This window comes from Podarcis muralis, chromosome 1 (assembly GCF_964188315.1).
Source record: "Podarcis muralis chromosome 1, rPodMur119.hap1.1, whole genome shotgun sequence".
In the NCBI taxonomy this organism is placed as follows: Eukaryota; Metazoa; Chordata; class Lepidosauria; order Squamata; family Lacertidae; genus Podarcis; species Podarcis muralis.
Genome location: NC_135655.1, coordinates 127222876 through 127244136, shown reverse-complemented (window position 1 = coordinate 127244136; position 21261 = coordinate 127222876). Strand labels below are relative to the sequence as shown.

At 41.0% G+C, this 21261-nt stretch overlaps 1 protein-coding gene across 1 annotated transcript in view; it reads right to left on the bottom strand.

The window, feature by feature from the left end:
* Nucleotides 1-21261, bottom strand: part of FAM117B (family with sequence similarity 117 member B) — a 29141-nt gene continuing 7880 nt past the window's right edge. The window contains exons 2-8 of the mRNA XM_028701688.2: nt 16713-16864; nt 13098-13190; nt 11508-11621; nt 10227-10370; nt 8331-8556; nt 7659-7779; nt 1-5078 (exon numbers count right to left, since the gene is read on the bottom strand). Of these exons, the coding sequence (XP_028557521.2) occupies nt 4760-5078; nt 7659-7779; nt 8331-8556; nt 10227-10370; nt 11508-11621; nt 13098-13190; nt 16713-16864 (1169 nt within the window). The 3' untranslated portion in view covers nt 1-4759. The remainder of the gene's footprint in view (nt 5079-7658; nt 7780-8330; nt 8557-10226; nt 10371-11507; nt 11622-13097; nt 13191-16712; nt 16865-21261) is intronic.

Genomic DNA, 21261 nt, shown 5'->3' with positions numbered 1-21261 from the left:
TTCACTTGAAATATTTATTGAAAGTGTGTGAGTCCCATAAAGGTGAGTAAAACGTTTTTTGTAAAAAAATCCAATAGAATTTTTTGCAGACGTAGATCTTACATAATTAAAATAAAAAATAGAAAAACAGGAAATGCCCAAACACACTGGTGTGCACTGAGAGGGGAAAGATTCTTATAAAGTCTTACATAAACAAACATCGTTGGCTTTGCAAATATAGCATATAGCCATACAGTCTACCAAATTAGGCGTGGATTTCTCCATAACGTCTTTATCCCTAGTACTGGCATAAAACAGGACAGCCAGTCTCTGGCAAGGGGGGAACCCGGAAGAGAAATATATCACATGCCTCTGGCAGTGAACCGCTGTGATGAAGTCACATTACACAATATCCAGACAGAATTAGAATGGTAGGAAAGATACATGTTGGGGAACATTTCATTTCCATTTGCAGATCTAAATAGGACACTGATAGCCAAACAAGATGAAATCAAAGAAAACATTCATGCTTCGTTACCAACACAAGTCATCTGCCTTTGCATTACCTAGTACTGGAGATATACTTGTATATCAGTTTAAGGAAATATGACTTTTCATGACTGATGAGGCCTTTAGATGCTCCAATCTTAATTCTCTGCACTTTGTTTTTAGTGATAAATGCATATTATGGTCAACAACTTTGTTTTTAGTGATAAATGCATATTATGGTCAACAATACCTTGAAACTTGCCCAATACAGTGTTATTTAGCCACACCAACAACTAGCTAAAACCACACATACATTTCTTCCCCCCCAAAGGATCCGTTTCATGTCACTAACAGTTTACACCTGAATACAAACATAGCCATTTAAAGACAATTTTACTGGTGTTCCTTTTTTTCAGATGGAGAACTTACAACAAGCAGCAGCAACACCTCAGATTGAATTAAGTAAAATAAACAAAACCAGAAGGCCTATTTTCATAGGTACAAGGAAATGTCACATTAGGTTAGCTTTCCCCCATATTTCCCATCCTACCGCCCCCCAACCGCCTCTTGTTGCAGATTCTCCCCACAACAGAAAGAAAATCCATGGAAACAGGACACAGCAAGACGACACAATATGAGTAGCGAGACCTCAAATTCTCCTCCCCCTGACAGTTTTAGGAGTGTTGTGGTGAGCTGGTGGCAGTAACTCTCTTGCTCTCACCAGGGTTGCAGACATTTCTGTTTTGCTTCTACATTTCTGGACTTCTCTCATCTCCAACCAGGAGCTGGAATTCTAACGGGGAAGGAAGTAGCCTCTGTTGATCTTCCCCAAGTCAACTCCTGGTTGGGAGGCAAGGGAAATGATGAAAACAACCATCTCCCTATTCCCGTAGCTTCATTTGGAAGAGAGAGGAAGGCAACAAAACTTTGGAGTGCATCGTTCCCCGCCCGTCTCCTCTAAGCAGCTTTGAAGGAAAGGGGAGATTTGTTTCCCTACACATACATACAAGCTGGTTTGGGGGAGTGGGAAATGGAGGGTGAATCCCCTCCAAGCCAACCCCCATGCTGCAGGTGAGAATGAGAAAGAGGCAGTGAATCTTTGATGCACTGCTGATCGTTCCCAGTTTTCCAAGTTTCCTGGGGTCCTTTTCTTGTGTATGAACAACATGAAGCAAACAGAATGCTAACAAGTGGCATGAATGTACATGTAATGTATGTACGGTGTATGTATATTACACCCACCCACCACGTATGTGGAAAAAATGGCATAGCTATTACAGTTTAATAGACACTCGGCAATCCTGACAACTGGCGATAATGAATTTGATCTCATTATTTCTAACCAGCTAAAGCTGGATTTTCATTATTCTGTTAGACCTTTTCCTTGTCCTAACTTCTTTGCTTTTGATTTCTTCCATGAAGACTATCCTCTCTCGCTATTCTGCCTCTCTTAAAAGTCATGGGCTGAATTGCTCTAATGTCACAGAGGGGTAAAAGCAACCCAGAGGTAGGCAGTGGAGTGCAAAATCAAGGCTTGGAGAGAACTTGTGAGTGGAATGTTAAAGAATAGTAAGCAATTTTTATTTATTTAAATCATTACTTGGCCTGGACTAATATATGTTGGTACAGATCAGTTGAACATCTCATTGCATTTAAGTGGACATTTACTAGCCAAAAAAAGAGCTGCTTATGGTTTGGCATTTACTCAGAATTTTCAATAATTTCAAATTATTACAAGGGCTAAACACTGTTTTCTTAATGGAAGCTGAAATGTCAGCTTTCTCATATTCACCTGCAGGCCAGCCTGAAGTGTGTTTCTCACTTTTTGTTCTGAAGACATGGCAAACTTCAGTTTTGATGAATTTCGAAGGCTTATGTTTTATATACCATTCCAAGTTGTAATTTGGCCCTTAGGTACTCAATGGGAAAATTGAGTGACGAGCTTCATGCAGTCTCTTATAAGCTGCTGTTTAACTTAAGAACTGGAACTGGGTTTAAACTAAATGCAAAGATTCCTCTAACGCAGAGGGAGCCTACCTTCCCATGTTTCACAAAGCCACAACATTCAATTTAAAATAAGGCTGTGCGTTCACAGAAGTTACGTTGATGAAACACATTGCTTGACAATTGACCTAGTTTTAAAATACTACGTTGTTTTCCCATTTCATCCTTACCTGTTTCAAAAAGGAGTGAAAAACCTGATTTTAACACTCGAACTCAGCTGCCTTAATGGTAATGTCTTTGCTGCAAAATAAGTAGTTCGAAGACTTGATATGTCAGGCAAGTTAGGATCAAGGAATTGGATGGGGGGGAGAGGGGGTCATCAGACCGTCTTGCTGTGCTAATACAAAATATGTAAGCAGAACACAGCAGAAACAAAGATATGCAAGTACAATACGGGACCAAGGTACAAAAATGATGAAGTAACACTTTAAAAAATAGTTCCAGAAGCATAGCTTTGTTAGTCTGTTGCAGCAAAAACAACAAAGTCTTGTAGCACCTTAAAGACTAACAAGTATATTGTAGCCCAGAACCTACTTTGCTGGGTAGGTATGGATACACCAAACTGGGTAGGTATGTATGCCCTGAGTATGGAGAGGTGGTTTTGTTTTTGAAACAAAAAAAGCCATGGAGTGAAACCAAAAGGCCAAGCGATGTAGGAGCTGGTATATCTGGTATTACTAAGCAAGCAAAAATGAATGCAAGATGTTGGTGTGACCCACTCCAAACAAGTGGTTACTGGGGATGAATAGACATAGTAAGATGAACTGCAGTGACTGTATTGCTATGCCTTTCAATCACACTAACTGAATGGTCACACTTAATGCTACAATATTTTCGTTAGTCTAAAGATACCAGGAACGCCTCCCTTAAATATAGTAACTTTCCTATAACTGCATAGCTTGGCACCAATTAATTTTGAATCATTCTGTACTAATAGTACAGTCTACCTTCCAGGATAATTTGCCATTTTGGAGGCGTTTTGGAATCTGAAAAGTGTGGCCTTTAAGCAGCCGCTCTAGCTCTAGTTGTTTAATGAGTCTCGGTAAAATCTCCTTTCGTTACCAGATTAGTTCATTGCCCTTCATAAACAGATTTAGTAACGGAAACTCCATCCCATTTTTGATTGTTACACCATGACAATTATTTTTTAGAAAGATCACAAAAGAAATGAAATGGGCCACAACTGCAGACCAATATTAAAGAATCAAACGATCCTTAGGTTAACACCCTAACAATATTGCTAGTCAAAAAAGGAGACTATATCCACTGAAATAAATTGCTTTAACAAACATCATGCCTGACAAACTTTACCCTCAAGAGACCCACAAGACAGTACTTTGACAAGCAGGAAGAACCATGCATGGCCATTTCAAGATCATATGACTACACAGTTTATATAGTAGTGGCAAGACATGATAGGATTGGGGTATAGGCCAAAAGGCAATTCTAGATTCTGAAAGCGACACAACAAACCAAGATGTCCCAGGAGGCACTGATGTGACGGTTAGTTGGCATTTTTTTTTGGGGGGGGGGGGGAGGGAGAAGGGAATATTGTTCTGAAACACAACACTAGGAACAAGTCATTACACTATTGGCAGAAGTGCTCTAAAACACTATTTCCAGACAGGTACCTCTATGTGAGTGCTTGACCTCCCGCCCCCAATGCGCGTAATGTACCAATATTGCTTCTCTTCTTGGTCTGAAGGAGATTAAGCTTATGTGGGAGGAGGACGTGGTCACATCACAGAATGCTGGTCACATCGTAGAATGCTGAGAAGATTCAGTCCTTTGGTCCCAAGAGTGGAAACGATGTAGCAAGAAAAGTGGGATCATCCTGCTACGCATCGAAAAGCTCAAGATTCGTATGAACTAATACTTCTTAGAGTGCCATTTGCTTGTTTCTCCCTTGCAGATCTTTTGCAAGGAACAGCTGGTATGTCTTGAATGTTTCCTTCTTCAAAATTGAAGATTGGTAATGCATCAGAAAAATTGGTCTTCCCAAATTGTAAAGCATTATGACCTGTCTCCCTTTATTGTACCAAAGCTTTAAAAAAAAAGTGCAGGCCAGAGATTTAATTTGAGCCTTCCCAAGACAAGTATAGCAGTTTCTCTGCCACTCCTTTTCCTAGATCTCACGCCAGCCTAACAGTCATGGTCATGGAGATCAAGATACTAGTATGACCTGTTTATGGAATTGCCAGCAATCATGATGCAAACAGATGTGATTTGGAAGGCATAATCACAACTAGCTTCAATAAAGTTCTCTTAAAAGTTAACAAAACCAAGTTTATCCTTCAGTTTCTTCACCGTGTCTCGACTGCTGCAGCACCGACATCTGCGGTATAATTTTGTTTGTTCCGCCAGGGAGCCGCTCCTGGACCGCACTTGCAGAGATGGAGGCCATGGCAATAGGCTGCAGCAATGCAGGGGTCATACCAGGCGCGACGGTCAGATTATGAGTAGCACCCTTGAGTGTAAGATCTTGTGTGGGAAGAAGTGGCTTCAGGATACTGACCAGGCAGAAAGCAGAGCCACTTTTAGGAATGAAGTTTACTTTATTTTTGTCAGGACAGTAAAAGGCCGGAATTTCATGCAAGGGCTTTGGCCTACAAAAGAAAGAATAACAACGCAACAAGGTTGAGTACAGAAAGCTAAATATTGCCAGCATTCTGAATATGTTAACTGCAAATCTCAGATGCAATGAAAATTAAATATGTGGATGTTAGCACACACGTGTGAAAGGAAGAGGGCATTTGAAAGTTCATTATGGTAAAAAAATTATCCTTTCTTTTTTCTAATCATTTTTTAAATGACTTATTGTGCTTGTTGTGCTGATCCCAGAGATCAACAAATATGACAACAGCTTCTTCATTACTGGATCAATGTAAAAGCATGGAAGATTTTAAAATCACAGTTATCCCATGTGTATTGGGACTATCGGGTTGGGTTCCAAGAAATGCAAGTAGAAACAAGCTATTGGAAAGGGACTTTCCTATTGTTTCCTCCACACTGAAGTCTGGTGACTCCCCCACCGACCCTGCAAAAAACAAAAACCTGTTCCTGTGAGCTGGGTGACTATTGAATGGCATGGGATAGAACACAGTGGGGTGAAGGGTCCTTCAACTCTGATGAACAGGGAGAACAGATGGCTGCAGTGGTGAGGTTGCTTGGATGAAAAAGTTCCCTTTTGCTAGCCTCCTTCCACTCCTCTGTAACGTGATGTGGTATCTATCACTTTAACATAGGTTCACATTCACCAAGCTGCAGTTTGGTGCAGGGATGATTAGCAGTTTTGACCAGAGGGCTGTACTGAGAGTTGGCAGATCTTCTGGGGGCTGCATGCCAGCACAGAACATGCCCGGGGCCAAGACATACCCACCACATTGTACAGGGGGCACCCCCCCCACACACTTTTCTCTTGATCAGCTGAAGAGTGGGGGTTGTTTCCTCCCCATTACAGCGCTCATCCCAGTCCAACACTGCAGTGAAAAGGAGCCCCCTCAATATACTTACATAGGCACATCCTTTCCCTCTGGCATTGCACCACTGCTAGAAGTGAAAAACAACCCTATTTAGCTGTGGCACTGTGTCAGAAGGAGTAGAAGTACCTTTGCAAGCGCAGAAGGAGCAAGAGGAAAAGGCAGATGATTTTGAGAGGTCTGGGTCACTACTGGAAACGGCTCAAGGACTAAGATCTGTCCACTTTGGAGGCTTCTCTGAAAGTAACCATGATCTACTGAATCGCAATGGTCATTGTCATCCTAATCCTAAATAAGGCAGTCCACAACTGAACTCAAAGCTGGCAAAAGCCACCACCTTTCCCAAAGCTTAAAAGAATTGGGGAGTCTCCCTTGTCTTGCACTTCCTGACAGACTCAGAAAGTAGAGTGACACTTCATGGTTTTTCAAGTGTTTCCAAATCAAAACAAGCTCATGAGATTCTGCTCTTCTACAGGCTCTGGAGAAGATGGGGTTCTCCCTGATATGAAGTTGGGTCTCAAAGTTTCACTGCTTTCAGAGCGTCTCCAAAGTTAGTGCAACAATGACACACTGCAGCTCAGAGTTTGAGAGAAGTCCTCAGCCGTGCCTTAGACTGAGGGTGTTCTAAGTTCCCTGAAAGCTAGCATGGCAGGGACCAAGCCTTCACTTCTCTATCCAGTTTGCAACTGAGAAGGGATGGGGCCATGTCCCACAGTTGTGCTGAGCTCTGAAGGTGTTGAGTGTCTCCAAAGTTCAAGGCTGGGTAATTTTGAAAATTAACCTGTGGTAAGTTTTCCTTATGGGACGCGGGTGGCGCTGTGGGTTAAATCACAGAGCCTAGGGCTTGCCGATCAGAAGGTCGGCGGTTCGAATCCCCACGACAGGGTGAGCTCCTGTTGCTCGGTCCCTGCTCCTACCAACCTAGCAGTTCGAAAGCACGTCAAAGTGCAAGTGGATAAATAGGTACCGCTCGAACGGGAAGGTAAACGGCGTTTCCGTGCGCTGCTCTGGTTCGCCAGAAGCGGCTTAGTCATGGTGGCCACATGACCCAGAAGCTGTATGCCGGCTCCCTTGGCCAATAAAGCGAGATGAGCGCCGCAACCCCACAGTCAGTCACGACTGAACCTAATGGTCAGGGGTCCCTTTACCTTTTAAGTTTTCCTTAAAGCAAAACTGCAGGCAAGGAAAGTGTTTTTCATGTTTTAAGAAAACTAGATATTCTACAGTTGTAAGAGTTTCTCTTTTTGGGCTTTGTGCCAAAGCTATGTGGCCATTCTCCAGCTCTATTAGATCCCTTGCTGCTAGACAGCATAGACCCCTTTATCACCAAGTCTGATCACTAGTAAAAAGCTCAATTTGTGTGGCATGGTACATTTTCAGTCCCTAATCACTGACCAAAGAATAGTATTTGTCTTCTGCCGGTTGCCATGGTAGGTTAGCAACATATCACAGATCTCATTGATGAAGCAGCTTTGGGTCTGATCTCTGTTACCTAAGCATTCCCTAAAAAGTGGAAGGGGGACAACGACAACTGCAAACAGTTTTAAACAATTACTGAATTATGAACTGACAAAACAATGGAGCTGAAGGAATAACCTTAGGGAGAGTCTATACAGAGATTAGCCACTAAAGCTGCATTGCAAAACAAAAGTTTAGATATTTCTGAAAGGTTAAGACTTTGTAACTATGAAGTATAGTCCTACTTACAAGCTTTCCTCAAAGACTTTCACCTTCTCACAGCCCTCTGGAGGTTCGCGCTTGAACATATAGCTGTTGTTGGGTTTGGGCGAGGTGGCGTATTTGGGCAGAGGAGAATTGTTTCCATTCTCTGAAATGAACAGAGGCTTAGTTCCTTAAAACATACCAGTACACTTACCCTTGTTCCTCCCACACTCTTATTGGTATTTCCTAAAACCAGGGCCTCCAACGTGGCCCCCGGACATACCAGTGTACCCATCAATATCCCCCAACGGTGCCATGAGAAATATCAGTAAATATTCCCTCAAAAGTCCACAATGCACAAGAGACTATTTGCTCTTTCTGCTCAGTTAATAATAATAATAAATTTTATTTATATCCCGCCCTCCCCAGCCGAAGCCAGGCTCAGGGCGGCTAACAACAATAAAAGAGTACAACATTCTAAAATCATTTCATTATAAAATTAATTCAAATCAAATTGATGGCAACCATTAGGCTAAAGTTCTGTGAAGATTGCCAAAGGAGGGAGTCAGGCTGTGCCCTGGCCAAAGGCCTGGTGGAACAGCTGTGTCTTGCAGACCCTGCGGAAAGATGTCAAGTTCCCGTTTTCCCATCACACTTCAGCAGATGCCTAGGCCTGGAATTTGTAATATGCTTTTATGAGCACTTCTCAGCAGGTACCTTTATCTCTGGGGTCTGCAAGTAGGTCATCAGCAGAGCATGGGCTCTCCTCACTGCCCTCATTGGAAATGACCAGGAAGGAGCTTGGGGACACAGACTGAGATCTGCTGCTGTTGTTGCTGCCCTTCTCTGCCCCGCCCGGAGTCTGCGTGTCAATGCTGCGGGTACTGCTACTGCGCTGCACCAAAGGTGGAGGGGCTCGGTGCCCATCTGGAATATCTTGCGGCTGTGAAGAAAAAAACGTATGTATAAACTTCCTGCCATGCAGCAGACCACTAATCTTGTCTGGATAAGAAATTACTTTACATGTTAATAGACTACTTTAGTCTTTTGTATCAATAAAGCTCTTTAGTAGAAGATTAGTTATTCTTCAGACTCCAACAGAAAGAAAGAAAAAGAGAAAGAGAGAGAGATGGAAGTCAAACTTAAGGAGATTTGAGGTCTAGTAAAGGATTCTGAGCAAGGGGAAAATATATATCTACTTAAGAGGATTTAAAGGGATGATCTTGTACAAAAAGCAACCAAATTGACTGAAGCAGGGTACTTCATGAATGACCCCCTTCTTAATGTCTGGATTCCTTTTCCTTTCCCAATGACATTCATTGACTCCAGAAACTCTCACACGTGTGTATTTCATCTTGGAAGTGTTGAATGCACAATTACTTGGATATTCAGAAACAGTAGGAAGGTCTGGAAGTAACACTCCTGGCTTAATAATCTAAAGCAAGAGTGGGGAACGTGTCTCAGCCTGAGGTCAGCGTTCCCTTCTGAGGAACTTTCTGAGGATCAGAGGCAAAAGCGGGCAGAGCCACGAATGCAAATTTCACCTTTTAATTTATATACCGCCTCTCACCTAAAGATATCCTATATATAAAAGTATACGATAAAAGCACAAAATAAATACAGTGGTACCTCTGGTTACGTACTTAATTCGTTCTGGAGGTCCGCTCTTAACCTGAAACTGTTCTTAACCTGAAGCACCACTTTAGCTAATGGGGCGTCCTGCTGCCGCCGCGCCACCGGAGCACGATTTCTGTTCTTATCCTGAAGCAAAGTTCTTAACCTGAAGCACTATTTATGGGTTAGCGGAGTGTGTAACCTGAAGCGTATGTAACCTGAAGCGTATGTAACCCGAGGTACCACTGTAGTTGTGAAGGGGTGTCTGGAGAGAGCTCCAAGGGCCAGAGACAGAGAGGCCAAAGCACCATATTCAGTCCTCGGGAAATCAGGTTCCCCACCCTTCAACCAGAGTCTATTAAGCCAGCAACAAGTGTCCAACTCGCATACTCCCTCCTCGCCTTTCCCCTGCATGCCATCTTTGGTGCTTAAATTGCAGTCTCATTACATCCGAAATAGGAAATGGTGGTTTAATGCCAATTTATTAACCAAGGTTGGTAATCAACTAAACTTTGTGAAAGTAGAAATATTTATGCTCCACCCCTTCCCAATTGCTGGCCCCCAATCTGCTCTGGAGGGTTGGAGGAACGCACCAAACAAATCTGGGAGAGGCGGAGTCCCAATGTGGAAATGGGAGTTTACATAGCACTACATTGAATATAACCCCAGGTTCTGAAACCATGGTCTGATCCTGATTGAAGATTATAGTTAAGAAACTAACATTAGACCACGGTGTCCTGTTTCAGACATGAGGAACCTGTAAATTAATTCAACCAAAATCAGTGCAAAAAAGCTGGTGTGGAAAAAAAAAAAGGGGGGGGGGGCAATGGATGAAGGCATGAGCCTGATGTTGATTTCTGATTTTCTAAACCATGGAACCAGGAACATTATGTCTAAAAAGAATTTCATATCTTTCATATTTGAAGATTAACTAGGTCTAATTCACATACTAGCATAAGACCGCAATTAAAACCTATTTGACTGCAACAGTATACTCACAATAAGTTGTTCCTCTTTCTCTCCAGTCTCCTTTATAATTATTTCGATCTCCTGGTTCAGCCCCTCTATGCTGTTACGGAAGCGCGAGCCTGTCGACTTGGCAATTGGTATCACAGGAACTAGCACACTCTTTGGGACAGGTGGCTAGAGAAACCCCAAAAACAGTAATTAAAAAATGCTACATTTCTATAGTTTAATATAGGACAACGAATGAAACTTTAGCTCTCAGCTCACATTCTATTAATACGACGAAGTTAAGCCCTGAAATGGCTTGGTACGAGGTTATCGGAGAAATGGCCTTCATACATAGAATCTTCCCCATACATCAGGATCTGCTTCATATGTCCTCCTAGTGTGCTTTCTAATAAGATTGGTTAAGCTGGTATGTACACTGGAAAAAGACTTCACAGGGGTGACTGCACAATTACGGAACTCCCTTCCAATTGACTTATGCCTCATCTTTTTGGTAAGGTGTTGAAACGGACCATGAGAGCCCAGCCATGAATGATATCCCTCTATCCCATCACCTCAAAAATTTCACTTCATTCCTTCCTCTACCAGAATAGCTTAGCACTTGTGATTTGAATCTTCTATTGATGACGAATACAAAATATGCTATAATAAACTGCAGTGAGTGCATTTGTTTTTCTAGACTATGAGCATACCTTAGATTTTAACATGTACAGGTGACAAGCATTTTGCGCAGCGGTTCCGTTCCCGGCCCCTGCGTGTGTCAGGAAAAGTGCGCATAAGCACATGCTGCCCTGTTATGCTCCACCCTGCCCCCAGTCTTCCTTCCTCCAGGTCCAAAAAGACCCGAGCAGTGGAAATTGCGCATCATTTGTACATGCCACCTGCAATGTGCCTGGGGCATAGTGTTTGGCTTGAGAATTTCAACTTATGTTTCTTTCATTCGAGTGTGTAACTCTATCCACACTGTGCCTGCTGGAGGCTCAGAACCAAAAACAGATTTGGGTGTTAGGGCTCATAATTTGCATAGCAACCACTCCCCCAAACCTAGTCTTTTTCTTCCACCCATTACCTCTGATATTGTATACATGCTGATCTTCAAGTTCTGCAAGGAATTCAAATCTAAAGCAAACATTTGCTCGCCAATAGAGCTGCATGCCACTTATTTTGTCATTATTATTTTTCTGCCTCGAGTGCTGACAGCTTCCAGACTTTTGGTGGGAGTTTCTGTGTGTGACACAGCACCTAAAATACAGCAAACATCCCGGGACGAACGCTTTCCAAATTTTACATTAACAATTGTGATCGTACCTGGCATTGGTTAATGGCTGCATGATTTCCATGGAATGGAGATTGTCTTTCTTTGTCCCGATGATGCCTGCTGCTGTGTTTACTTCTTTGCAGCTGCTGGCGTAGCTTGGCTATCTGAAAGGACAAACATTTTAAGTTTCCCTGTAAGATTTATAACGAAAAGTCTGAACAATTATGTCAAAATGTACAGTAAGTACTGTTACTACCACAGTAACCACTTAGGAACAGTGCACAATACTACTAACAGTAACATGTGCATTCTCCCTCCCCTCAGAGACATGTTGACCACAGCAAGAATAGGGATGCCTATGTACCAACACGATCATTTAGAGGCTTTTTTCTTGCCTCCTACATGGCTTGGAGTGGAAGCAGAATGAAGTTGTCTCCAATCTGCCTGTGTAGCTCATTAAAAAAGCAGGATGGAAAGATGTGTGCCTCACCAAGTGGGAACTCCATCACGCAGTGAAAACTGAATGCACGTTGATGGAAACATTGGCGTTTCCATTCCACATGGGGGAGAAGGCTCGTTGGACACCTGCCATTCAGCCTTTGTTTTCACTGATATCATGGCAGGTGGGCACCTCCACCACCTGACCTCAACCATGAGCAAGAAGCATGAGAAAGAGCTATGCCGACACAAGCTGTAGTGGCTGTGGCAGAGGGAAGGGCTGAGAGAAATTCCCTCTGCCTATAACTGAGTTGCATCTGTACCACTTGGTTGCACAGATTGGTTGGTTGGTTGGTTGGTTGGTAGGAAGTAGACCCATGGGATATTTCTCCCTGTGAGGGCAGGCATTCAATATTCATATCGTATTTCAAACACCAGCAGTTTTTTTAAAAAGAGAGAAGTAAAAGTTGACATAAAAAAATAATTTGGCTGTATGTTCTCCATGGTTATCAATCTGATGAAACTGACACTTAGCCATCTTCTTACCAAGCATGTCTCTAAACTATGATGTCTTCTTCTCTATTACATGTTTCTACACCAATTCCATGTGCTAGAACTTGACCTTCTGAGCAGTCAGATGGGTGCCTTTGTTAACATTTAGAACTGCACCTCATGTTTTATTGTTCCTCTTGCTAGTACAGTGGTACCTCTGGTTAAGAACTTAATTCGTTCCGGAGGTCCGTTTTTAACCTGAAACCGTTCTTAACCTGAGGTACCACTTTAGCTAATGGGATCTCCTGCTGCTGCCGTGCGATTTCTATATTCATTCTGAAGTAAAGTTCTTAACCCGAGGTACTACTTCCGGGTTAGTGGAGTCTGTAACCTGAGGTATCAACTGTACAGCATAGGAATGGGGAATCTCTGTCAGCCTGCAGGCTGCATTTTCTTGAGGGCAACCTTCCAGGGACTACAGGCCAGTGGTGGCCAGAGGCAAAAGAAGGCAGAGGGGTATGATCTGGAGAAAGTTCTAAGGGTCATATAGAGTAGTTCAAAGGGCAGCATCTGGCCTCCAGGAACCTGAGGTTCCCCACTCACAATGTTGAGAGATCACATATCTCTCATGTTGTGTAATGAATGTACTGTACAATCATTTGCAGCTATTGTGTGTGTTGACTTGAATACAGCTAAACATGTTTCTCAACCTCTTTCAGTTGATCTGTGCTGCCCCAAGATGCCGATCGCTTATGAGAGCCTTTCTTCTTTTCCAAGTATTCTTCAGCCCAAGCACTTTCAGTCTAAGACAAGGACAAAGGGGGGAAAAAAGATTCTAAAAATTTTAAATTAGAGGCTGACTAGAAACAGATTGGATCAAAATAATTTTCAGAAATACAACATGCCAGACCTTAAAAAAAGTTTCGTTCCCTAATTCATTCTGAAGCGAATAGAAGAATCTATTCCTAAATGAGATATAAAGGGCAATACAGAATACATTGTATAATGCCTTTGATTTGGTCTGATCCACATATACAAATACAGTCATTTACTGGCCTATTAAAAAATTTGCCTGTCAGATATCTGGTGGGCAAAGTCTGAAATCTAAGCTGAGTAAATGCATGTGTAGCTAACAAAAAAAATAATTCCCACAGATAAGCAGACCTTTTATGGTCAGATTTAATTTTAATGTACCAAATTGAGGACACAGAATTAATACACTGAACGTCCATTTTTAGCATATTCAGCAAAAATTGCATTATGGTTCTTACAGTCAGAAATGTTATGAGCTGATGCTTCAGGGGAAATTGAACAACTCAATATCCAACTGTTACAACACTGCAGGAGCAGCTTGCCTGGTGGGATAGAGCCACAACACGAGCTTCCTGTCAATGGAGTCAATGTCACTTAGCAGGAGGGCAAAGTAGTGAACCTGGGTTCTTAAATGACTGGCACTGTTGTGACCATCCAGGGACCTAGTGATGATGAAATAAAAACCATCTCATCTTCATAAAGAAAGAAGTACTGGAATTTTTTGATTGCCAGTTAAGGGAGGGAGTGGATGGCAGGGAGCGCTCCTGAACTACAGTTGAGTTGCACCTTACTCACATATAACCATCCCAGGCTTTAGCAACAGACAGCTTGGGAAGAAAACAGTACATTTTGGTGCCAACATCACACACCAAGAGTCCTAGGCCTAAAAAAGTAGGAATAGCAAAGCAATCTACTCCTCCAAACCTCTCCCAAGGCCAACCCTTTGAGAATTAAAGATATTTGTACACGTACCAGCACAGAGAAGAACGAAAGAAACAGCGAGTCTAACTTTCAAACAATGATTCAACAAGGAAATAAATTCTCTCCTATTGGAAGCACGGCAGGGCAACCACCATTTTAAGGCTTCAGCAACCAAGAGAGAAAAACCGAAACACCTTTGGAAATTTACAACTGAAGTTCTAAGAACTCACATGGCATCACTATCTAAACACGAACTCAGCTCTATGTGAACTATCCGTCCATTTATCTGAAGCCAAAAAAGAAATGGGTGATTGTGTGAGTAGTTTAGCTTAATTAATATTAAAAAGGTAGAGTTTCTATAGACCCCCCCCCCAACCAAACAAACCATCCCAAGGCTTTTCCTTCTGCCTATGTCTATCTCTGCTCCTCCCTTCACATTGGTCTCTCTCCTTCCTTCAATTGTGGAAGGGAGGTAGTAGAAACAGGGGACGCCTCCCTGCAGGGCTTTCTCCACCAAGAAAAACATCAATTCTGGCTGTATACAATTTTTGCATATATGTGTGGCCCTTAGAACCAAGCAATGCAACTGTACATTCTTGATGCAAAGATTAAATAGCAGGGCCAAAATATTCAATCTGAAGGAGAATCCCCAAGGCCAGATTGTAAAATATATATTGTGTTTTACATCACTATTACAGTATAGCTGTGGTATAAGAAACAGCAGCCATTTGTCCCATGAATTAACTTACAGTCTTTCCCAAAGGAGGCAAATCAGAATAGGATGAAAGAAGCATTGAAAATAATTAAAAATAGCTGTTAAAAGGGTCTTCCAAACACCAGTTGCTATATGGCACTCAGCACCACCTGGGCTAAAGATCCCGAAACTAGTTGTCAAACGACTGTAGGGCTCTGGGAGGAGGAAGCTATCATTTGCTGTTGTGAATTTGTTGCAGCTTTGAGCTTTCTAATGTCTTATTTTTATACCTTTTACAGTTTGTAGTAAGAGCAACTGTAAATTATCACATAAATAATGAACGGTGTTGATTATTTATATAATTTAGATATAGGCAATGTTATTTGCTCCTTTTGCACTCCCCCTGTGAAATGGCCCAGTAGCTGTTTCTGAGGACATACTTTGGGTTGGTTTTTTAAAATAATAATAATAATAATAATAATAATAATAATAATAATAATAATAATAATAATTCCCTAGACTCTTATCACTCATATTCAACTCAGATGAGAGATCAACAAGTCCAACTTCCAACTTTTCTGTTGGATTGCCAAAATACTTTTGAAAAAAATAATTCAAAACAGAACATTAATCAATTGTGCAATGTCCCTTGCAAAATCCAGTCTAGATTGGGGACACTACCTGGCTCTCCTTGGTCCATTGTTCTAAATTATTTAGAAGAAGATGCATGCACATTTTTGCAGGAACATAAAGAAAACACACATTGGGCTATTATTTGGGGGGCCATCTATCACCTTTCTTAAATATTAAACCAAAATAAAGCCTGCTGACAATATTAATTACAGTGGTACCCCGCAAGACGAACGCCTCGCAAGACGGAAAACCCGCTAGACGAAAGGGTTTTCTGTTTTGGAGGCGCTTCGCAAAACGAATTTCCCTATGGGCTTGCTTCGCAAGACGAAAGCCCATAGGGAAATCTCCGGGGACCTCTTTTAAATGCTAGCGGTGGGGAGCAAAGCCTTCCCCCCCCCTCCGGCCTTCAGAAGAGGTCCAGGAAGGCTGGTGGGGGCCGAAAGGCTTTGCTCCCCACCGCCAGCATTTTAAAAGCAGTCCGGGATAGCAGGGAAGCGCTATCAAATCGCTCCATAAGATGCACACACATTTCCCCTTACTTTTTAGGACGGAAAAAGTGAGTCTTATAGAGCAAAAAATACGGTAATTTGTTAAATACTAGACATGAAATGACACACCAAATAAGGTAAGGATAGTTAGAGAAGATATTGCTTACTCATGTTCAATGCTCTATGCACTCTCAAAAATGTATATTTTTTATTTATTGCATTTATATGCCACCTTTCCTCCCAAGAGCTCAAGGTGATGTATATAGTTCTCTTGGCTGTTTTATCCTCACAGCAACCTGTGAGGTAGTTTAGGCTGAGAGCGAGTAACTGGCCCAAGATCACACAGTTAGCTTCTTGGCTGAGTGGGAATTTGAACCCTGGCCTCCCAGATCCTAATCCGACACTCTAACCACTACACCACACTGTATGATACGTACCACATACATGTATCATAAAAACTACATGAGAAATATCTATGCATACAAGGAAAGCAACAAAATTCATCAACTCATGATTAATATACCAGGGACTGGAAATTCATGATGTAGATAGTAAAGGTCTCAATACTTCCATTTTAACATTTTAGACCAACGGTGATGAAATTTTAACAAATGTTATGAACAAAGAAGAATGCTTTCAAATCTTTAAGCATATGAATTCAGTAGAAAATGTCCCCTGCTGAACTTCTGTGAAGCCACCACAGCAGACAGGAGTGGTGCTGACATTCCTTACCCCTGCCTGGCAAGTGTTTTTTCCTAGCATATATGAACTCTTACCTGTGTGGCTTTGTCCCTCATGCATGGTGCCGCTTGACCGTGATTCTCACGAGGCCATTGTCCAGCAAGATATGGAGCAGCAAGGAGGTCTAGTGAAGGAGTACGTCGAGCAATACTGGAAGGGCTTGATGAAGGTGGCCGTGGTTTATCAACTAAAATAAGAAGGAAAAGAAAAAAATATGACTGAGAGGAAATAAAGCCTACTGTTACACAGATTTTCATTCTGCGTATCATGCATTTGGACTGTATACAACTGGTAAACGTCTTATTTATGAAGCTGTTATGTATAGGTTGTTTTTAGAAAGAGGTATATACTCCTGACTAACATAGAACTCAGCTGCCAACAATGAATATTTAAAGTTTAGGCCTTGAAGACTTTTTAAATGCACAGCTGTATTAAACTGTGACTGAATAGGCTGACAAACTTTCCCTCTGTGCTATTATATACTAGAGTTTGACTGATTGGCAGTCCTAGGGTTAAATACACTATCTGCCTTCTAGCTGGTCACCCCATTTACATTTTTTTAGATAAATTACACTCCATTAACTTATTATTTAATACTAGGAATTGTGCTTCTAATTCCCTGTTGCATAATAAAACCAAAAAAGCCTCAAACCCAGAGTAGTAGTACCCACACGTAATAATTTATCAGAAGACTCCATATCCCCCCAATATATTGCTTTTTTGCTTTCCTCAACATTAGTAAAACTTTTGAAAAGTGGATTTTACAACTTAAAAATCACAAACACATACTGAATCAGTTATCTGGGAAAGCAATCACTAGAATTGCAACAATAGCAGAGCTACCGTTTCCTGAATAAAAAATATAATCAACTACAGTATAGCCATCAACTACACTCCAATCCATACACACAATTAAAAGTCATTATTATTCAGAGAACTCACTCAGGCACACAACGTGACTTTTTCTTTTCACCCAATTTCTTCTAAAACTTCCCAGAAATTCATGAATAGTTTATTATGCGCAGGGAGCAGATGTTGAAAAAAAATAATACACAAAACATAGTGCGCATGCCCACACAACAACTCTGGCAAGGGCACAAAGTTTACCATTATTTTATTAGCCTAGAAGCTAGTTTGCTTAATGCATTACACACCGAGCTGTTTTGCTTAAAATGCATTATACATCGTCATGTAGTATAGTACACTATACTGAATAAAGTAATTGAGCATCGTACGACCAATCCTCCCATTTGCAGATAAATGCGTGTATATATTTCAGCATCAGCCCAATAAAAACATATTCTATGGTTAACTGAACAAGGTTTGCATATACAGTTCATCCCCATTAACAGGAGAGTAAAATTTAAATATATATTCTCACTATATTATTTTTTCCTGAATCCATCCAATGTATTTTTCTCATCTAGCTCCCTAGGCTATTTCAGAATATTTCATTAAAATACTGTCTGCACTTCAGCAAATTGTGTAGTATTTTCATTGTCACTCAGCCCCCCTTCTTTTCCCACAACTGCTCAGCTGCTAGCGTCACATGATGTGACCTACATAACAAGAGATGCACTTGCTTCAAGATAGCAGTTACAACAGCTGGGCTGATGAACAATAGAGGTATTTCAGAAATGTCTTAATTTTATTAGACTTAATTATACTATAATCAATGGTTCCAAAACTATTCAGTGTTCCCTCTGCATGAAGTTTTCTTGTTATAGGATGCTCGTTATTGGTCTTATATTTAGTCAATCAGATGCTTATTATGATCCACCAACCAGTAAGACAGAATCTAAAAATACAAAAACACAGCCTCAATGAAGCCAATTGTTTTAAAAAATGACAAGCGAAGAATGAACGATCATAGCAGAACTAAGAGGCATGATATGACAACATTCAGATATTTTTGCCACTTGCTTGGTAATCATGGAATATAGTCAGAACAATTGACCAGGAAATCACCTCATAATTATGCGTTATCTGATAAAAACAACAGCAAAACATGACTAGACACTCTTTCAACCTCTGAGTGGTTATACAGGCAGGATCTATCTTTAAGGGAACTCTAGGAAATCTGCTATCTAAAGCCTTGAAAATGGGCCAATAAAATATCTCTTCTGCACTTGGTCATTGTCAGAAAATTTAAAATATGCCATTCAATTATTAGAACAAGATCATCTAAGACTCAACAACTGTGGAGTACATGGTCCATTAGCCAATGCAACCAGCTTTTGCACATCTATATTTTCATTCTTTCTTTTGTCAGATTTGGCTCATACTAATTACAATGACATCAAATAAGAGAGAGAGAAAACATCTCATACCACCCTCTGCCCCTGATGGAACCTTAATATTCTTCAAATTTCCAAGAGAAAATTCAAGTTCTGGAAACAATACTGAGGCTCCAAACAAAATCTGGGTCACAATTTTTACAGTGCGCACTCATATAGCAGCTGGAACAAATTTACTTCTATTTGTGTAGAAAATTGAAGAATGTTTTTAATGCAGACTCTGCTTTGATCTTTGCTAATTTACCCTGTACATTACAGATAACAGGCATGAAGCCAGATCCTGAGATACGTCTAAGAATCGACTTGTCCTATCCTCTGCCCATCCACAGTCCAATAATATTTGGCCTTCCTTTTTGAAAATACCATAAACTTTAACTTATCATTGTTAACAGTTAGAGATTCATTTCCACAATGATTTATATAGCCAGCAAGTTGTCATCAATTAGTTTAGGTTAGGAAAGTGAGACGGTATTGAACCCAGAAGTTAGGCCAAACATAAAGTATGTAAGATGAGAGAATGAACAGATCCTTCCACAACTTCATGGCTGGAAAACAACGAATCCAAACGATTACTAGGTTGCTGTGCTCATATATTCTGAAAATATATGTGCAGATACATCAATTATGTCAATTACACGTTATCAGCATTAGCAGAAAAATACATTGATATTTGCTACTGTATTTACAGCAAATATCATGGCAATTAAAGGTTTGTGCTCCATCAGTCTGCTGCCCAATGCATTCACATAAAATAGTACAAATACAGTTAAAACAAGGTTTCAAGATGGGAAGTATCTCTATCCCAGTTAAAAACCTACAATCTATAAAACATGATAAAAAAATATTAAGTACCGTATTTATTAGAGTCTAATGTACCATTGAATCTGATGAGCACCTCAATTTTCAGAACCTTGAAACCAAAAAATCTATTTATTAGCAAAGGTAAAAGTGCTATCGAATCTGATGCGCACCTTAATTTTCACAATGTAATTTGGCCAAAAAGGTGTAAATAGGTAAATCACCATGTAACTGCAATATATATTTGTTGGCATTATCTATGTTTCTGCCAGAGTACACAAACAGGGATAGGGCTTTTTGCTAAGCTTCTTGCTTGCCATCTGGAAAGCAGCAGAACAGTAACTCAACTGCTACACAATTAGAGTTCTGCTAACTCTAAGCTGGTAACAGATGCTAGCTTCCCCAGTGCGTATCATATCACCACCACATAGGAGGAAGTAATTCAGAATGGGCTTCAACTAGCCAAAAACATGTCCGACTGTTTAATATGGGAAGTTCTGACACCAATGGTATGGTAGCTTCTGCATAGTTTGAATGCAATCTTATTTTAAAAATGATGCTAACCATTCCTCTAGTGTACTTCTGTTGTATGCTTATAAAGTATTGACTAGGAGCAGCTAGCCAAAATGTACAATTTATGCTTAAAATTCCCACAAATTATTCAACTGTATGCTACAGTTCCAGTTACAGATAGGTAGCCGTGTTGGTCTGCCATAGTCAAAAAATTCCTTCCAGTAGCACCTTAAAGACCAACTAAGTTAGTTCTTGGTATGAGCTTTCGTGTGCATGCACACGAAAGCTCATACCAAGAACTAACTTACTTTGTATGCTACAGTGTGAGTGAAAATGTGGAAGCCTGGTTGATGATTTCAAAAGCTGCTGGAGATGACAAGCAGCAAGGTGGGGGGGGGGGGCATTCTGGCAACAGCGGAAGAGGAGGGTTGGGGTGTGAGTGGGGAGTGGCACATTCCTGTTTAACCTCAGGCAGTGAAACAGAATGGGCTTCCCTGTCCAAGCGGGGAAGAGAGGAAGGGGCATCCACTCACTCAAGTGTTGTACACAAGCTGCAGCCTTTGTCTAAAATTGTTAAAATGTGAAATCAAATGAGGGTTTCTGAACCAGTGGTCTCATCACTGCTCCTTCAAACCTATGGAGATTTCTCCTTCACTTGTAAGGATCTTTTCCACTTCCTCAGGTGTCACAAACTCAAAGTTATTCATCAAAACAGGACAATGCAGAAATTGGCGTTCAAGTCAGAAAGGATAAGAGCAATTGCATCCATAACTATTTTATAAATAGGTAAAACTAGTTTAAGTCTTGTAACTTTGTTTTCCAGACAAACCAAGTGGCAATGTGTTCCACCACTAAATGGGACAATTCCATTTTGGGGTTCAATATTTTTTGCAAAACGTTTAAGTTTACCATTGCACAAGCCAGTTGGACCCGTTAATTTAATTTCAGCTGTAAAACTCCCACTGACTTTGAACTA